This window comes from Pimephales promelas, chromosome 5, assembly GCF_988280905.1.
Source record: "Pimephales promelas chromosome 5, fPimPro1.hap1.1, whole genome shotgun sequence".
NCBI classification, from domain to species: domain Eukaryota; kingdom Metazoa; phylum Chordata; class Actinopteri; order Cypriniformes; family Leuciscidae; genus Pimephales; species Pimephales promelas.
In genome coordinates, this window is record NC_142773.1 from 14,573,952 (window position 1) to 14,593,558 (window position 19,607).

The following is a 19,607-nucleotide window of genomic DNA, read 5'->3' on the forward strand; positions in this document are numbered from 1 at the left end:
TACCAGATCAAGGTCTGGAGACTAAATGCAACTGTTGTTCAGTCATATACTGATGTTTCTTCACCAATGGACACTTTTGAGCCTTGTGGAAATGAACTGCTCGCTAAAATAAATCCTTTGAAAACACAGTTTAAACACTCTCACTCAAAGCCGGGCCAAGCCTTTTAGGGTCAGAATTTGATTTGGGGGCCCTCACACTACACGGAGTCACCTGTGCTTGATTAATATTGACACAATAATAATACATAGAGGTTATGTATAAATACAAAATAAATACTTAAAAATAGATACCCTACTTAAATATATATATTTTACTTTTACTTTACTCTTTTATTAACTCAAAGAGTCCAACAAAGTCTGTTACTATAATACCGTTAATGATGTACTGGTGCTGGTTGTATATGTGTGTGTATGCAATGTATTTTTCCCCTTTGGGCTTGCCGTAGATAGGAATGTTTCAATTGCTGCACAAAACATACCGCAAATAATCATACAAACGTACGTTTTTTCATGTTGCTCTTTATTTCTCCTCCTCTGTCATTTTCTTAGTTCTATTTCAGCACCAGAGGGATACGTCTTTTTTTTGTGATATGGCTTAACTTTACCGCAAGTCCGCGACTATGCGCAGTTGCGCCCACAAATTGTCTATGCACGCGCTAGGTGTCTATCATACGCTGACAGACAAAGCAGCAGTTGTAGGGAAGTATATTGATCATTAAATTAGAATTTTCTTGTCTTTAAGTATTCATTGATTCATATTTATTCATTTATGTCACTTGTTTAAGGCCTTGTCCACACCGACATGGGTATTTTTATAACCGGAATTTTTATATACCGGAATGCGTAAAAAAAAAAAATTCCGTCCACATGAAAACGCAAAAACATACTATCAAGCGCTGTCAAGAGCATGCCACACCAGCAGGCGGCGATATAACCCTAACCGTAAAGCCGCGTTGGCCAATCAGAAGCCTAACAAAAAGTTTTTACAGGTTTCGGTAGGCGGATAACGGCGCAGCGCGTGTGCATACTCTGACATCGCAAGGCAAAAACCACGGTTTAACTGTCTACACGACAACACTGTAACTGGCATTTCTGAAAATCTGAAATTTTCTGAAAATTGTTCGGTTTCAGTGTCCCGATTCTGCATTTCCGTGTGGATGAACGGCCGAACCGTGTAAAAAAAGTCACAGTTATAAAAATACCCGTGTCCATGTGGACATGGCCTAAAATACATTTTTCGATTTTTCAACTCGATTGTGGGGGCCCCCCCTTTTTTCACTTTTTGATGAACTATCCCTTTAACATTCTTTCGCTCATGACAGTAGAGGCTTTTAGCAGTCTGTAAAGTCTTGTTCCATCTTTTTATCAACAAAAAAGAGATATTTTTGTAAAGTTGTTATTTTTTTAACTACATTTAGTCTTTTTTTCTGGCAAATAGTGTTAATATAGTCACAGTTATCATTTAATGACCTTAGGGCGTTTTCACACCTCTTGATTATGTGTTTTGTTCCGAAACAGGGACTTAAAGGGATAGTTCACTTTGAAATTAATTTTTGATATGTTTTAGCTTACCTCAAGGGGATCCAAGATGTAGGTGTCTTTGTTTCCACAGTATTTTCAATTTTGAAATTTTTTGGTCAAACCGTTGCTGTCTGTCAGTCATAGACTGGAGGTGAAAGGGGTCCTCAAACGGTTCACCTCAAAGAGCATGCACAGGGAAGTCAAAATTAAACATGATTTAATGACTTGTAAATGTAAGTACACACTGATGGCCTAAGACACGAAACGAGCAGTTTGTGTGAGAAAATGAACAGTATTTATATTGTTTTTACCTCTTGTAATCATAGCCATGACAAAATGATCTGACGGCACGGGCGCTTCGGTCTGCGCATGCGCTGGAAGTGATCGCTTGCGCGCCTACGTCACTCATTGTTTATACAGAGATTTCGGAAGTTTTACCTTTCACTAAACATATTTAGATATACGGGAAACCGCAATGGAAGACGATTTCGGTATATCTAAATATGTTTAGTAAAAGGTAAAACTTAAATATTGAGTGACGTCACACGCAAGCGATCACTTCCGGTGTAACATTGAACTGATTCAGTTTGGTTCAGTTGGACATTGCACAACTGATTCAGATCACTTGGACGTCACTGTGATTACACGAGGTAAAAACGATATAAATACTGTTCGTTTTCTCACACAAACCGCTCGTTTCGTGTCTTAGACCATAAATGTGTACTTACATTTACGAGTCATTAAATCATGTTTAATTTGGACTTCTCTGTGCATGATTTTTGGTGGACCCCCTTAGGCTCCAGTGTATGACTGATAGACAACAACGGTTTGACTGAAAAATGTCAAAATTGAAAATACTGTGGAAACAAAGAGACCTACATCTTGGATGCCCTTGAAGTAAGATAAAACATATCAAAAATTAATTTCAAAGTGAACTATCCCTTTAAAGTGTTACAATGTTGCATTTTCTACTTGGCAAGGCAACCTTTCAAAATGTGTTTATGCAAGTCACATGCGAGTACAACTGTCTTCTTATTGGTCAGCATATCCTCTGCATCATCCATCAAGATGATTGACAAGTTCGCTCCATGAGCTTATTGTGGCTTTATTTGTAAGTGTCGAGAAACACGCAAATACTAGACGTCATTCTCCCTGTCAAATTCGTATACTACAGCAAATTCAAACGCGCTCTCTCTGACACTTATAGAGGTTAACAGTGTCAAGACGCACGCAAACATACTAATGTTATAATGCAGTTAGAGCAGGAATCAAGTGAACAAAATTAAGGAAAAACAGTGTTTTTGACTATATTGTTTTGCCTTCAGGTTAAAAGTTTTGATAAAACATCTCTAAATAAAAGGCAATTGAGTTAAAAAAAGAATTGTAACTCTCATAGAAAAAAGTTAATCTCTTCGTCTCAATAAAACTCAACCCCCTGAGCCATGAAAGTATAAGTTGAAGAAACACCAATAAGGCACTGAGGTTGATCTTGTTTGCCTTGAACTGCTACACTGGTGATCCCATTTGCTTGGCTCCGAATACATTATTTAAATGACCACTGCATGTAATATAGACGACTGTATGAAATATTGAGTGCGATTTTATGCTTGCATAAACTAATCTTTTGGCTCTCTCTTCCCCACAGCCTCTGAAGATGCACTGCAGGAGCTGCGCGCTGGTCACCAGCTCGGGTCATCTAACCGGCGGGGGTCGTGGAAAAGAGATCGATCAGGCGGAGTGCGTCATCCGAATGAACGATGCGCCCACAGCCCGTGGCTACGGGGTGGACGTGGGTCACCGCACGAACCTAAGGGTCATCGCTCATTCCAGCATGCAGAGAGTCCTGCGCAGCCGCCACGAACTCCTCAACTCCAGTCAGGACACGGTCTTCATCTTCTGGGGACCCAGCAGTTACATGAGACGGGACGGGAAAGGGCTGGTTTATAACAACCTGCGGCTCATGAACCAAGTGCTGCCCAAACTCAAGGTCTACATCATCTCCTGGCAGAAAATGCTCCAGTTTGATGAGATATTCAAGAGAGAGACCGGCAAAGACAGGTAATAGGCACTTTATCAGCCAATTTGAAATGGTTTTATTTGATACGAGGCCAATTTTAGTATCTGTGATGAAATAAACTTAAATATGTGACTACTTTGATGTTACATTAAATAAAGCTAAATATTTTCAACCCCATTTCTGAACTGAACCGTAAGCGTGCATTTACATGAGTGCGATGATAGATGTTTTCATCAACCTGCCAATACTAGGAATGTGGTATGCCCTAATTTTTGTGACCTATTTTTTATTTTTAAAAAGGTGTTTGAAGGGAAAGATGATAAGTGTCCTAGAATAGAGGCCCTTTTTATTCCACATTTACCGCTCTCTGAGAAGACCAACCCCTTTTCCTCTCTCGTCTCAACTCCAGGATCACATGGGAAATCAGTTTGTGGGATTCTGGATTTGAACATTAAGCCAAGATCTCCACTTAATCTAAGCAAAAAGGAGATTAGTGTGTGAGCGAATGGAGCTGGATATAGTCAGTGTTGTCCACAGAACATGAATTTGTCACGATTGTAATTTTGTACTCTCACTCCTTTCTTGATTCCACAAAGAACCTTTAAGATCCATGGGATCTTTCCAAATGCACAAAAAGTTCTGTAAAGTGGAAAAGGGGTTCTTCAGTTAAAATGGTTCTTTTTAAGAACTGTTCATCGAAAAGTTTTTTGGGAACTCAAAATGGTTCATCACTGTGAAACTGCCTTTCTGGAGCCTTTACTTTTAAAAGTGTCAAGTTAAAGGATAGGTCCTGGTTTTATTCTAATCCTTCAAACGAACAATAATATAGTATGCTCTCATTAGTGAATGTCTTTCCATGTGGGTATTATCGCAAAAACTCTTCTTTTTACAGAGTGCAGTTCTCCTTAAAAAAGGAAATGTAAATATATAGCATTAAAGGAGGAGTTTAATGCTACACTTTAAAAAAAAACTTTTGCAGATAATTTACTCACCCCCATGTCATCCAAGATGTCCACGTCATTCTTTCTTCAGTCGAAAAGAAATGAAGGTTTTTGTTGTAAACATTCCAGCATTTTTCTCCATATAATGGACTTCAGTGGGAACCAAACTGTTCAAGGTCCAAAAGACACTTTCAGTGCAATCTGCAAATTGTTCAAAGGGCTTTAAACGATTCCAGACGATGAATAAGGGTCTTATCAAGCGAAACGATCAATCATTTAATAAATAAATAACAAAGTTTAAAGGGTAACTAAACCCCTGGTCAGAGCCTGACTCCACCCACTAGCAATATTTGAAAAATGCTGAAAAAATGGGCAGACCCCAGCGGGGCCAGGGGGCGTGCACCTGAGACCCGCCGTGAGTGACAGCTGCTGTCAGACTCTAAAATAGAGCGAGACTGGAGTGACGCAAGTAGCTGCCTTTGCAACAGAGCGGCCATTTGAAGTCGAGGACTTTTCTCCCTCACCTTCACCTTCACCTGAAGCGGATGAGGGTGAATTGTATGTAGACACAGGGCCAAATCCATTCGAGCCGCTGGCTCAAACTGCGGTCTTAACTCCCGCATCGCGACCGGCATCTGATGAGTTTTGTCGTCGAGTTGATCTCAATAGCGCGCGCTCTGTGGGCATATATTCATATTGATATTCTGCCGCTATGTGAAAAAATCCAGCAAAATGCGCCGGCTCGTTTGTCGACCCCAGAGGATTAACTTTATCCTAACCATAAATTGTGATTCAAATATCCATGATCACTCACATCAAGACGCCGCTGCGGTGGAGGAGTCCATGCAGGACGAGCAGTGTTTGGCACTGCGTGTGCAGCTGTGTGGAGAAGCCCATGTCCACCTCTATTCCGTTACTATCCTGATCACTGTACTAAACACTGATAAATCTATGCTAACTTGAAGCTATCCTAACTGTACTATGCTACTAGCTACACAAAATAATCTAAATTATCTATATAATGCTATGCTAAATAGATGCAACAATACTCTATCCTGATCGTTTTCAAAATTAATATAAATAATTTAAATAACTATATAAATGCTATGCTAACTAGATGCTAATATAGGCTATGCTATCCTGATCGTTTTCAATACTCATAAATCCAACTCCTGACTCGCTAAAGTAGTTTTGACGGAACCAGATGCTTTTATACCAGGGGCTGCCAAGGGCGTGGTGAGCTCGCACCAAGGGCGTGACAGAGTGGCGTCTGAGAGTTCCCTACGTCAGAAAGTACCCCTACTGCAGGAGCTTTCCATTTAACCTGCAGAGGGCAGCACTCTTTTTAGCACTCCACGTTTTTACACCATATATTTGAAAATCAAAACACTTTATACTCAATTGTCAAAAAATGTACTCGAATCAATGAACAGCATTTATGAAGCTCCATTCTTACAGATCATTAACTAAAAAAAGTTGTTTTGGTGTTTAGTTACCCTTTAAGTTTTATAAGCTCAAATGGTCACCTTGCTCTGTTCTGTGACGCACGTTTGTGACTCCAACTTGTTCAAACTTGTTCATCAAAATGAACAAATCTTTTTCCGAGTCATTTGGTTCATTCAACGAACAAAACGAATTAATTGACTCGGACAAAGATTCGTTCATTTTGGGCATTAAAGGGCATTAAAGCCCTTTGAACAGTTTGCAGTTTGCACTGAAAGTGTCTTTCAGACCTTGAACCGTTTGGTTCCCACTGAAGTCCATTATATGGAGAAAAATGCTGGAATGTTTTCATTAAAAGCCTTAAATTATTTTCAACTGAATAAAGAATGACATGGACATCTTGGATGACATGGGGGGTGAGTAAATTATCTGCAAAAGTGAACTACTGCTTTAACTGGCTTAGAATGATCCAGGAGTGTTTTGTAGCTTCTGTCCCTTATTATCAAAGCAGTCATATTGCACTGCAGATGTAAAAGTGTGTCTTTCTTTCATCTTGGATCTGTTTGTATCTCGTGGGAAGACAAAAGATTGCTGTGAGAATCAACAACACTCAAGATAAAATCTGCTAGATGCCCGACATAGACCGTAAAAGGACGGCTGCTGCTCTTTTATTGGTTTGATCAGTGTTTTTACATGTTTGTTTGCATATAGAGAATGTCAAAGAGCTGGTCTATCTAAAGTTACTTTGAGAAACAGAAACTAAGAAACTGCTACTGTCTTAAAATGAACAAAATGCATTAATAATCACAAACAAAAAACAGGGATTCTTAAGATCCAAAAATGACAACAAAAACACCAAGTTCCAGTCTTGTAACATTATTAATATTCAATGAGCAGTGCCTAGGATGTGCATCTGGGACTTTACACTTCAGGGAATGTTTTGGGGGGAAAAAAAGTAATTATCATTTTAAGAGCTCTTGTGTTTACAAAGACTTTTTAGAGGCATTGTGATTGCAATTTAATCGTTGGCCCAATCCATATATTATACAGCAATGCTAAATATAACACATATTTGGTAACATACACTACCAGTCAAAGGTTTTGGATCTGTAAGGTTTTTAATGTTTTTAAAAGAAGTCTCTTCTGCTCACCAAGGCTGCATTTATTTGATTAAAAATAAAAAAATAAAAACTGTAATATTGTGAATGTTATTACAATTTAAAACAGTTGTGTTCTATTTGAATATAATGTATTTATTTCTGTGATCAAAGCTGAATTTTACGCATCATTACTCCAGTCTTCAGTGTCACATGATCCTTCAGAAATCATTCTGATATGATGATTTGATGCTCAAGAAACATTTCTCATTATTATCAATGTTGAAAACGGTTATTTATATTTTTATTTCAGGATTCTTTGCTGAATATAGAAAGTTCAAAAGAACAGCATTTATCTGAAATAGAAAGCTTTTTGTAACATTAAATTGTTCAAAAGTTAAAGACATAAAAATGAATAAATGCTGTTCTTTTTAACTTTCTAGTCATCAAAGAATCCAGAAATAAAACGGTTCACATTTGTTTTCAACACTGATAATAATAATACATTTTTTGAGCATCAAATCAGCATATTAGAATGATTTCTGAAGGATCACTGAAGAATGATGCTGAAAATTCAGCTTTGATCACAGGAATAAACTACACTTAAAATATATTAAAATAGAAAACAATTATTTTAACCTGTCACGTTTAAAAATATAACTTTTTTTGTATTTTTAATCAAATAAATGCAGCGTTGGTGAGCAGAAGAGACTTCTTTAACAAACATAAAAAAGCTTACCAATCCAAAAATTTTGACTGGTAATGTATTTCATTCATTAGTTTGTTTTTATGAAATACTACTGAGAAAACTCAAAATGTGCATCTTTAACTGCAATCTGACAAATGAGCAATCAGACTTGATTTAAGTCTCAAGAGACAAATGGTATAACACTGGTCGTGCATCTTTTTGGCACTGTATATTCAGTAATGACACTATTAAAGGGTTAGTTCACCCAAAAATGAAAATTAAGTCATTAATTACTCACCCCCATGCTGTACCAACCCCGTAAGACCTTCGTTCATCTTCGGAACACAAATGAAGATATTTTTGATTAAATTTGAGAGGTGGATCACTACCACATAGGCTTCCTGAGGGATTGAAACTTGACGGCCCAGAAAGTCATCGAAGAAAATGTTTAAATATTCCATGTGCCAACAGTGGTTCAACTATAAGTTTATCAAGCGACGAGAATATTTTTTGTGCGAAAAAAACAAACAAAAATAACGACTTTATTCGACTATTCCTTTTCTTCCTTGTAGGCCTGAGACGAAAGTTCAAGAGATTTCCATGACGCATGCGCCAGAATTGCGATCTCCTTCAACTACTTCAGTTCAGTTCTCGCGCATGCGTCGTGGAAATCTCTTGAACTCTCGACTCAGGCCTACAAGGAAGAAAGGAATAGTCTAATTGTTTTTTTCGCACAAAAACTATTCTCGTCACTTATTCTCAATGACTGTCTGGGCCGTCAAGTTTCATTCCCTCAGGAAGCCTATGTAGCAGTGATCCACCTCTCAAATTTAATCAAAAATATCTTTATTTATGTTCCGAAGATGAATGAATGTCTTACGGGGTTGGTACAGCATGGGGGTGAGTAATTAATGACTTAATTTTCATTTTTGGGGGAACTAATCCTTTAAGAGGCTAAAAGCAGGTTTAGAACTTGCACCATTGAAGTCAACAGGGTGCGAATTTTAAAAAGACGATAACACGGTGTAGGCAAAAACGATTTTTGACGTTTTTGTCTGTACTGACAGCACTCCAAATGGACAAAAAAAATGAGCTCAATTTTAAAATTGACAGGAGTTCTCCTTTAAGGAAACACACTTAGAGTATTTTACAACAGGAATTCCTAATGCATCTGCGTAAGAATGAATATGTGAGAGTCATTCGGTTTAAACTTTGCAGATCTATTAGGGGTACTGTATCAGGCTTGTGGACTCCCATTACCCGCGAAAAAATCGCTGTAACACATGCCGTCTAATGGCTCATTGCTTTATTAAAGAATCATAGTGCCCTGAGAGCCTCAATCTGCTCAGTCTGTCTGAAGCTGTTCTTATACAGTCAGACCCCAAGACTACTTTTAACGTAATTCAGGCTGATGGTGCTATAATTCATGTAGAGCCTATGGTAGGTCATGTAAATAGCCATGCAGGAACACTTGGCAGTCGGGACGCAGTGCCTTTGCTCTCTGGCCTGGCAGCGACAGACAGCCCAATGTGTTTTGGCATTTTGTTTTTCCAGGACTTAGCAGTTCGTTTGTCTCTTCTTCTGTTGTTTTCTCCTGCATCTGGTCACATTGGCTTCTAAACTACCCTGCTGTGGAGAATACTGTCTGTCACAATGTGTTCACAGGGATTCTGGGCATAAATCTAAGCAATATGTCTCCATGATATCTGGATAGCATGTGCTGGATATTGAATGTTGAATATTATGTTTGGTAACTTATTTTTTGTGGTGACATAATGGCTTACATTTACATTTTATTCTTTGGGTAATTGAAATGCTAGGTTGTGGTCATTCTCTCTGCCGCCTTGGATTTATGATTTTTTTTCATAGTGTGTACCACACACACATTTCTGTAAGTGCTCTTCATGTACTAAACATTGTCAGGCATTATCGTCCTACTCGGAGACTCAATGTGTGCATTCCAAATTGTTTCGTCTGAAAAATGAATCAAAAGAAACTAGCAAATATAGTAATATATTCATTTATGCCAGCAGCCATATCACCCTGTAGCCCAAGACTGGTTGCCCATTAAAGCTAAGCAGGGCTGAGCCTGGTTAGTACCTGGATGGCAGACCTTCTGAGAAAGCCAGGTTGCTGCTGGTAGAGGTGTTAGTGAGGCCAGCAGGGGGTGCTCACCCTGTGGTCTGTGTGGGTTCTAACGCCCCAGCAAAGTGATGGGGACACTATGCTGTCAAAAAGAGCACCGTCCTTCAGATGAGACGTTAAACCGAGGTCCTGACTCTCTGTGGTCATTAAAAATCCCAGGATGTCTTTCGTAAGAGCAGGGGTATAACCCCGGCATCCTGGCCAAATTTGCCCAGTAGCCTCTGTCCATCATGGCCTCCTAATCATCCCCATATACACCAATTGGCTTCATCACTGTCTCCTCTCCACCAGTAAGCTGGTGTGTGGTGAGCGTTCTGGCGCAATATGGCTGCCGTCGCATCATCCAGGTGGATGCTGCACATTGGTGGTGGTTGAGGAGATCCCCCCCTTCTATGTGAAGCGCTTTGAGTGTCCAGAAAAGCGCTATATAAATGTAACGAATTATTATTATTATTATTATTTATTGATTTAATCTAACCCTCAAATGACATGATATGTTTATGTCTTCGGGGCCATCTTTATCCTTGGAGACTATACTAAATGAACCAACCTTCAACTGACAGTCAAACACATTTTTTTTAATAATGAGTCAAACACCCTCTATTTGCAATTCAAGTACAGCTGAAATGACACACATCCATTATAATGATTTTCATTTTTATTAGTTCTTCCACCTCCATAATCACAGTGACCGGGACATGTTTGGTTCACTTACTTTTGTGTGGTCATGAGACATTAACTCGTGGGAATGTGATAATATGGCATGGTCATGAGATATTAATTTGTGGGGATGTGACTGAAACGTGTTATTAAACTAAACAAAACATAGAGGAGATCACAAGAGCAAACGCAAGTAACGAAAACCACACTCGTTTACATGACAACAGTGTACTACACTGTAAAAAAATATTTTCAAGATTTCTTATCACAACATATTTTCTTTTATCAAATAATTTATTTAGTTAAGATAACTTATTATTTTGAGTTTCTGATGGTTAAATTAATCTCCTTCATTGTATTAACTCACTTTTTCCAGTTCAATCAACTTAAAATTTTAAGGCAACCAGGTTACTTACTTTTTTAAGTTAAACCAACATTATTTTTTTACAGTGTAGTAATCACAACATTTCTTCTTTTGTCAAATCAACTTAATTTATTTAGTTCAAATAACATAATTTTGAGTTTCTGATGATTAAATTAATCTCCTTCATTGTACTAACTCACTTTTTCCAGTTCAATGAACTTAAAATGTTAAGGCAACCAGGTTACTTACTTTTTTAAGTTAAACCAACAATATTTTTTTACAGTGTAGAAACGTTTGTCCTTTGTGTTTTTCTCGTACATAAAACGTCGTCAACACGATCCCTGTTCACACGGATCCACGTAAACGATTACAGATGCTGTATTCTGCTTCCAGGCCAGTAGGTGGCGATGTCACATTGTAAAGAAACACTACGAGCCTATAGACACAGCCCGTTCTCATCCTTTAACGTCATATAGAACGCTATATGCAAAAACGGCGCTATACTACGCACATGGCACCCTTTATCGTTAATATAACACGCGAACCCAAGACGTCATATATCCTTTAGCGTGAATATGACACGCAGACCCTACCCCACACCTAAACTTAGCCCTCACAGCGCGTGTTATATTAACGATAACGGGTGCCATGTGCGTAGTATAGCGCCGTTTTTGCATAGCGTCCTAAATGACGCTAAAGGATGAGAATGCGTTGATAGACACATTTCAGGAAACATATTGTTTCCAAAACTTTGAAACCCTGTTTTAAAAGTTTGCGATTTCAGGCCCGCAAAACGTGACTACGTGGACTCACTGTAATTTTCATTCAACCAATGGGCTATATGCACGCATAAGTTCCGCATTTGACGCAAGGATGCTCGTCCATTTCCGGTTGTGGAGATTAAAGCGGAGGAAAACGGGACTATGGCAGAGTCTTCAATATTTACTGTCCTCCCGTCTTTGAAACGAAACGTACATACGTTTAGATGTAATTTTATATATAGTTATGTTTATTTAATATAATTTTAAAAAGAAGCATAAACACAATGAGGGGTGTCTGTTTTATCTGTTTTTGTGACTAACGTTCCTTTGGTATAACCATGGAGTGTAAAATTCAATATAAATTCTCGGTATTGCATTGGACTCTACGATCGGCGAAAGTTATCGAGCATCCTTAATCCTTCACCGGAAATAACGCCGTGCATAGAGCCCATTTGTTCAAAAACTCTGATTCATTCATAAACAAATGAAGATCAAGAGTGTTTGGCTGAATCCAAATATACACTCACCTAAAGGATTATTAGGAACACCTGTTCAATTTCTCATTAATGCACTTATCTAATCAACCAATCACATGGCACTTGCTTCAATGTACAGGTCTGAAGGCGAAAAGGGGTCAAACACAGTATTAGTATGGTGTTCCTAATAATCATTTAGGTGAGTCATGCCAAAAAGAGTATGTGAAAATTCATAAAACAGTGGGCTAAAAGAACCCAGACAACCTTCTGTTCACGGCGAGATTCTGAAGTGCGTTTAACTTGACACAAACATTTCTGAACTCTTCCTAATCAAACACATGCGATTCAAGTCATCAGCTCGTTAGTAGAGACTCCAAGACCTGAAATATACACGGGTCAGATGAGGGAGACATCCGAAATGTGCACTGTTGGTGTGCCTCCAGGAACAGGGTTGGGAAACACTTGTCTAGCGCACACACAAACACAAGAAAACATGTTGTGAGTGAACCGGCCATTAAAAGTGTGAGAGGTACGGCAGTAGAATTTTTAAAAGTCTAGAGACGTGCTTTTTTTTAAAGTTTTATTTTGTTTATCTTGAGCGCTGTGTTTTTGGAATGCCATATCATGCGAAATCATGAATCATGAATAAAAGGAAAGCATGGCTGTGGAATGCAAAGTCACGTTCTGTGTGAAGAGCCCACATACGCTTGTTTTCCCCACAGAATAAAACATTTCCTCACAATTCTGACTTTATAATTGGGAATTGCGACTTTATATCACACAATTATGATTATGTGGCGGAAACAAGCTTCCACATAACTGTGCAGATGTTTAGATGTTGATTAATTCCACTGTATATTCCAGCATGTACAAGAGATTATTTACATTGCATTTGCCAGACAGTGAATGGACACTCTGTTATCAAAAGTAATCAGAGGCTTCTAATCAATCACGTCCGGGCTGTTGTTCACTAATGCTTTGTTTTCCTTTATTAATGTGTTGTTTGTCAAAGATTCACCAGGGGTTTGATGTCAGACGGCGGGTTGGCAGAACTGATGAACAGTTGATGATAATGTTCAGTTGCAGAAATGATCCTGACAGCTGGTCGGCTCTCTAAACGCAACAAGATCTTGGGATTGTGTGTGCTGAATCTCTGACGGAAATGTCTTGTGGAATGTTAACTACTGCACTCCTCGCAGTTTGGTATTCATTGTATTGTTTTCAGCAGACTGTCTCTCTCTGTTTCTCTTTTTTTAGGAGAATCTCTAACTCGTGGTTAAGCACAGGCTGGTTCACAATGACTATTGCCTTAGAGCTGTGTGACAGAATCAATGTTTATGGGATGGTGCCTCCAGATTTCTGTAGGTAAGTCATATTTCGAGGCATTGTTTGGGGGTTTACAGTGAGATCTTAAAGTCTGAGACCACTCGTGAAAATGTTTTTCTTTCGCATTTTTTATACCGTTCAAAAGTTTTTTACGATTTTTCAATGTTTTTAAAATAAGTCTTGTATGCTTATCAAGACTGCATTTTAATGAACAAAAATACAGTAAAGACAGTAATATTATTAAATTAGTTATTAGTTTTATATTTCAATATTTTTAAAATATAGTTTATTTCTGTCATCAAAGCTGGATTTTCAGCATCATTACTCTAGTCTTCAGTGTCACATGATCCTTCAGAAATCATTCTAATATGATGATTTGATGCTCAAAAAAGATTTATTATTACACTCTAAAAAATGCTGGGTTGTTTTAACCCAACTTTGGGTCAAATATGGACTAACCCAGCCGTTGGGTTAAATTTTTACATTACATTTTTAACCCAACATTTCGGGTTTGTCCATATTTGACCCAAAATTGGGTTAAAACAACCCAGCATTTTTTAGAGTGTATTATCAATGTTGAAAATAGATTCTGCTGCTTAATATTTATGTGGAAACCATGATCTTTTTTTCAGTATTCTTTGATGAATAGAAAGTGTAACAATGTAATGTAACATAAATTTAATGAATCCTGGCTGAATAAAAGTATTAAATAAATAAATGAATACATTCTTACTGGCCACAAACTTTTGAATGTTTAAAGAACATCTGACCATTTATTCATATGAATTTTTGTCACAAGATTAATGGCACAAATTAGTTTATTTTATAATTGACCAAGAAATAATCATGCTTTGATATTACAATTATATCTGATGTAAGATTTTTATTTATTTTCATGGTACATCCACAAAAAAAGCAGATTTTAGAATTCTGTAGTCAAAGTAACACTAAATGAAATGTCTAATGTATAAAACTCTAAAAACTAAAATTAGTAGTTAAGTGAATTAATGCATCATGACTTTGTAATGTACATAATATATAAAATGTATATTAAAAATATATTGAGATTAAAATAAAATTTTTACTTTTAATTAAATTATTCATGTTTTTAAAGATTATCTTTGAGTAATTATTAGGTGACGACTAATGGACAAATATAGAAAATAAACAATTAAATGTCCAATATTGGCCTATATGATAAACAAACAAAAAAATCTCTAATATCAGTTTAAAACTGGTGATGTATCATATATATTATATATGAGAAATAGGTCACAGATCAACTAAGATTTTTTTTTTTTTTTCAAAATCTGCGTTTAAATGATGTCATGAATCGCATATGTGGTCAAAGATCAGATCTTTCTATATGTATATGTATTGATTTTCTCCCTGCCATAGTCTTCAATATTGGCACGGCCGTCCCTGCTGTGTACCAGAGCTACGGGGAAAAATAACCCAGAGCCGAAAATTAAATGATTCATTGTGATTCTCCGCTGAGGCATGACCTTTCCCCCAGCCATTTTCCAACCTTAATGTATTACATAAAATCTATTCATTCCCCTTAAAGCAAGCTATACTCTGAACCAAATCAGGTTAATTGCCTTGAAAACGAATATCTAGCTCCGGATTAATTTGGGAATCGAGAAATACAATGACACTGTCCCCATTTTAATCTCTTCTCTCAATGTGTCCAGGGAGTCCCAGCACCACTCTGTCCCGTATCACTACTACGAGCCCACGGGCCCGGACGAATGTGCCATGTACATCTCCCACGAGCGAGGCCGTCGAGGCAGCCACCATCGCTTCATCACGGAGAAGCGGGTCTTTGCGAACTGGGCTCGGACATTCAACATCCATTTCTACCAGCCGGACTGGAGTCCACCGCCGTTACCGAGAAATCACACGGCAACGACAGCGTTGCCCCGATCGCAGAAGACGTGACTCTTACCAGAGCCTTCCAAAGATCTCAAACTGCCTCAAACGGATCACTGGCTAATTCCTGTTGCCATGTGGATGGAGCTTTACCTATCGGGTTGGCTTGGAGAGAACCTATTCTTTTGCACATTCATTGTTTTGTTTTTTTTAAGGTATGAAAAGCATTCCAGCAATCTGTACTCATTCATATTCATCAGAAATCCTTATCAGCAATGTATTGAGTATCACTGGGAGACCTTGGTTTTATACAGTGTGAAAGAAAAAGAAAAAGGATGGCGGATCCAAGAGCTCTGGAGAGACGAGGATCAGCTTGCAACAAAATGTGCGCTAAAGTCAATGTAAAAGCATTGTCATTTTTTTTTTGTTCCATAATTCAATGAGAGAACAAAACAGTGCAACTTCATTTAATCCAGGCCCAGAGCAACATGGTGTTGGCCCAGATCCAGCCCACATCTGGCACGTGCGGCGATTCCCCACGGCTCAGATGTGGGCCGGATCTGGGCCAACACCATGTTGCTGTGTGGGGTTGCAATTGATTTGACTGTGAAACATGGTTTCTATGTGACAGATGGAGGTGGTTTGTGACGGGTTTTTTTGTTTGTTTGTTTTTATGAATTTTTTATTATGATTACCATTTTTACAAATTTGGAATAATTTGAAGTGATAAATTCATAATGAGACCTCAAAGTGCTCTAAGGGGTCGTTTACACGACACCGTTTTCAACTTAAAACGGAAAACTTTTTATGCGTTTTGACCATTCATTTACACGACAATGGCGTATTGCGGGCCTGAAAATGTAAACTTTTGAAAACGGTTTTTGAAAATACCATTATCGTCTCTGTGTAAACTACAAAAACACAGTTTTTCTTTACAAAGTAACATCGCCAACTAGTGGTCTGGCAGCAGAATACAGCGTTTTTAGTCGTTTATAAGGATCCGTAGGAATGGAGATGGTTTTGACTATCTATCTATCTATCTATCTATCTATCTATCTATCTATCTATCTATCTATCTATCTATCTATCTATCTATCTATCTATCTATCTATCTATCTATCTATCTATCTATCTATCTGTGGATCTATCAATCTATCGATCTATCTCTTTGAGCAATTATTAGGTGACGACTAATGGACAAATATAGAAAATAAAACAATTAAATGTCCAATATTGGCCTATATGATAAATAAAAAAAAATCTCTAATATCAGTGGAAAACTGGTGATGTATCATATATTATGAGAAATAGGTCACAAATACAGTAGGTCAACTAAGATAGGTCAACAAAGTAACATCGCCAACTAGTGGCCTGGCAGCAGAATACAGCATTTTTAGTCGTTTACGAGGATCCGTAGGAATGGAGATGGTTTTGACAATCTATCTGTCTATTGATCTATCTATCTATCTATCTATCTATCTATCTATCTATCTATCTATCTATCTATCTATCTATCTATCTATCTATCTATCTATCTATCTATCTATCTATCTATCTATCTATCTATCGCTCTTTTTTTCTTAAGATAAGAAAGTTGCACACTGCAGAAACCGTTTCACAGAAAATCAATGGTGCAAATGATTGTACTTGATTGTGAAATTGATTTGAAATGTTTTAACATGAACAATAAACAATTTGTTTGTTAAAATGGAAAAAATTACAATTAATAAGCACTCTTATCCTGCAGTTTTGATCTAGCGTTCTCACACTTATCAACTGGAATATTTAAGACGACCAGATGGGATGCGTGCAGCAGATACGGTATCTTGGTGCCAGGTTTCAGATCTAGTAAAACGGCATCTTGAAATCCCACCAGATACGCAGCAGTATGAAGTCAACACACTGAAATGCATTATTTTTGTAGTCAGTGTGAAGAGCATGTCAGAGGTGTACAGGACGCGTACAGGTGTAATTATGCCCGTCACAGCGGGGGGTCACGCATCATTGACCACGACCGCGCTGCGCCTGTCAGTCATGCAAATGTACACGCGGCAGGACTGTTAAAGCAGCCGTCGCATTAATGCGCCCCAGATGACTGACAAGTTGGCATCGCTGTTGAATGCACAAATGTTTGCAGATATCGCCGCGCCGCTATGAGTGATGGGTTGGGCTATTATAGCATGAATTATTGCAAAAGCGATTGTCCGTTTTATAAATGCTGATGTAGGCCTGTCCATCTTGAAGGGAAGCACTTGAATTCTGGGAGATTTAGTTCTGTTTCCTAACAGCTGTTAGAGAAAATCATGTCACAAGATAAAGGAAAAGTGTTTGCAAGATAGTCATTCTTATAGGGATGTTACCCTAATTGATCCGACCACAATAATTAGGGGCCCTATTTTGACAATCTAAGTGCATGGTCTAAAGCGCACAACGAAAAAGTCATGTCCGAATCCACTTTTGCTAGTTTAATGATGGGAAAAATTGTCGGCTCACCTGGCGCATGGTCTAAAAGGGTCGTCCATATTCTCTTAAAGGTACAATATGTAGGATTTTTGCAGTAAAATATCCAAAAACCACTAGGCCAATGTTATTTTGTTTAGTTAATTACAATATTCCCAATGTTTCCAACTATTTGTAAATTAAATTTGTTATTTAGTTCAACATGATGAAATGTTAGAATATGATCTGTATGTTTTTCTAATGTTGATCTAGGTTAGGCTACCGCTAGTCTCATACAGCTAACTAACAACATTCAACACGCTCAAATGCCATTTAGTGTGACAGTGTAACTGTTAGAGCAAGTGAAACAGCGCTGCGATACCTCAAGTTTAATTCGTCTAATAAACTGACCTGTGAGTAACTTAATAATTCAGCAGGTGCAGTTTTAAATGTTCTTATTCCTTTATATCCGTAGGACTCGCGTTGCGTGTGGCGCTGGTATACGTCTCTCATTACCAAAACACGCCCTGCTTCATGTTTAAAACATCACTGTATTCACTCCATAAAAGATCCATCACAGACTCCCAAATGATTCGTTCAACGACTCATTTTCCAAACCCCTCCTTTACGTGACGCTAATCTGCGGTGATTGGTCAGATGACCCAGTCAGTTGTGATTGGTTTACGCTGTGCAGAGATTGTTGGAAACAGAACGTCCGTCACCATTAATGGATTATGGCTAGTTAAGTGTTGAAAATTGTATACAGTATATGAACAGACATGGCATCAATTTTGCCTTATCAATTCGAGCCAGAGTCCGAAGAGGAAATGTCCTGGAGTAATAATGTCTGATAAGTGACGTGCTCGGATTAATCGGATTAATTTTGCTGTCGTAGCATAAGTAATAGACAAATTAATTGGCAATTTTTTAGGTGCACATGTGGGAACTGTATGAAAATGCCAAGCAGGGCTGAAAATCTTTGCTGCAAGGAAGTACAGCAGGTAGTGTTTATCTATTATTAATGCCATACTTGTGCCTTTGACACTAGTACATATAATGCTTAATAATAATAAAAAATACATGTAATAGGTTAAATAGCAATCATAACATGATACAACACACACACATATATATATATATATATATATATATATATATATATATATATATATATATATACATTCACCTAAAGGATTATTTGGAACACCTGTTCAATTTCTCATTAATGTAATTATCTTATCAATCAATCAATCAATCACATGGCAGTTGCTTCAATGCATTTAGGGGTGTGGTCCTGGTCAAGACAATCTCCTGAACTCCAAACTGAATGTCAGAATGGAAAAGAAAGGTGATTTACACAATTTTGAGCGTGGCATGGTTGTTGGTGCCCGTCAGACGGGCCGGTCTGAGTATTTCACAATCTACTCAGTTACTGGGATTTTCACACACAACCATTTCTAGGGTTTACAAAGAATGGTGTGAAAAGGGAAAAACATCCAGTATGTGGCAGTCCTGTGGGCAAAAATGGCTTGTTGATGCCAGAGGTCAGAGGAGAAAAGGCTGACTGATTCAAGCTGATAGAAGAGCAACTTTGACTGAAATAAGCACTCAACCGAGGTATGCAGCAAAGCATTTGTGAAGCCACAACATGCACAACCTTGAGATGGATGGGCTACAACAGCAGAAGACCCCACCGGGTACCACTCATCTCCACTACAAATAGGAAAAAGAGGCTACAATTTGCAAGAGCTCGCCAAAATTGTACAGTTAAAGATTGGAAAAATGTTGCCTGGTCTGATGATTCTCGATTTCTGTTGAGACATTCAGATGGTAGAGTCAGAATTTGGCGTAAACAGA

The 19,607-nt window shown here is 38.0% G+C and overlaps 1 protein-coding gene across 2 annotated transcripts in view; it reads left to right on the forward strand.

Moving 5' to 3' along the window:
• Window positions 1-17,032, forward strand: part of st6galnac5a (ST6 (alpha-N-acetyl-neuraminyl-2,3-beta-galactosyl-1,3)-N-acetylgalactosaminide alpha-2,6-sialyltransferase 5a) — a 62,805-nt gene extending 45,773 nt beyond the window's left edge. For both annotated transcript variants that reach the window (XM_089131011.1, XM_039649630.2), the window contains 3 exons: window positions 3,167-3,579; window positions 13,371-13,478; window positions 15,134-17,032. In XM_089131011.1, the coding sequence (XP_088987137.1) occupies window positions 3,167-3,579; window positions 13,371-13,478; window positions 15,134-15,380 (768 nt within the window). In that variant the 3' untranslated portion in view covers window positions 15,381-17,032. The remainder of the gene's footprint in view (window positions 1-3,166; window positions 3,580-13,370; window positions 13,479-15,133) is intronic.
• Window positions 17,033-19,607: the final 2,575 nt, after the last annotated feature.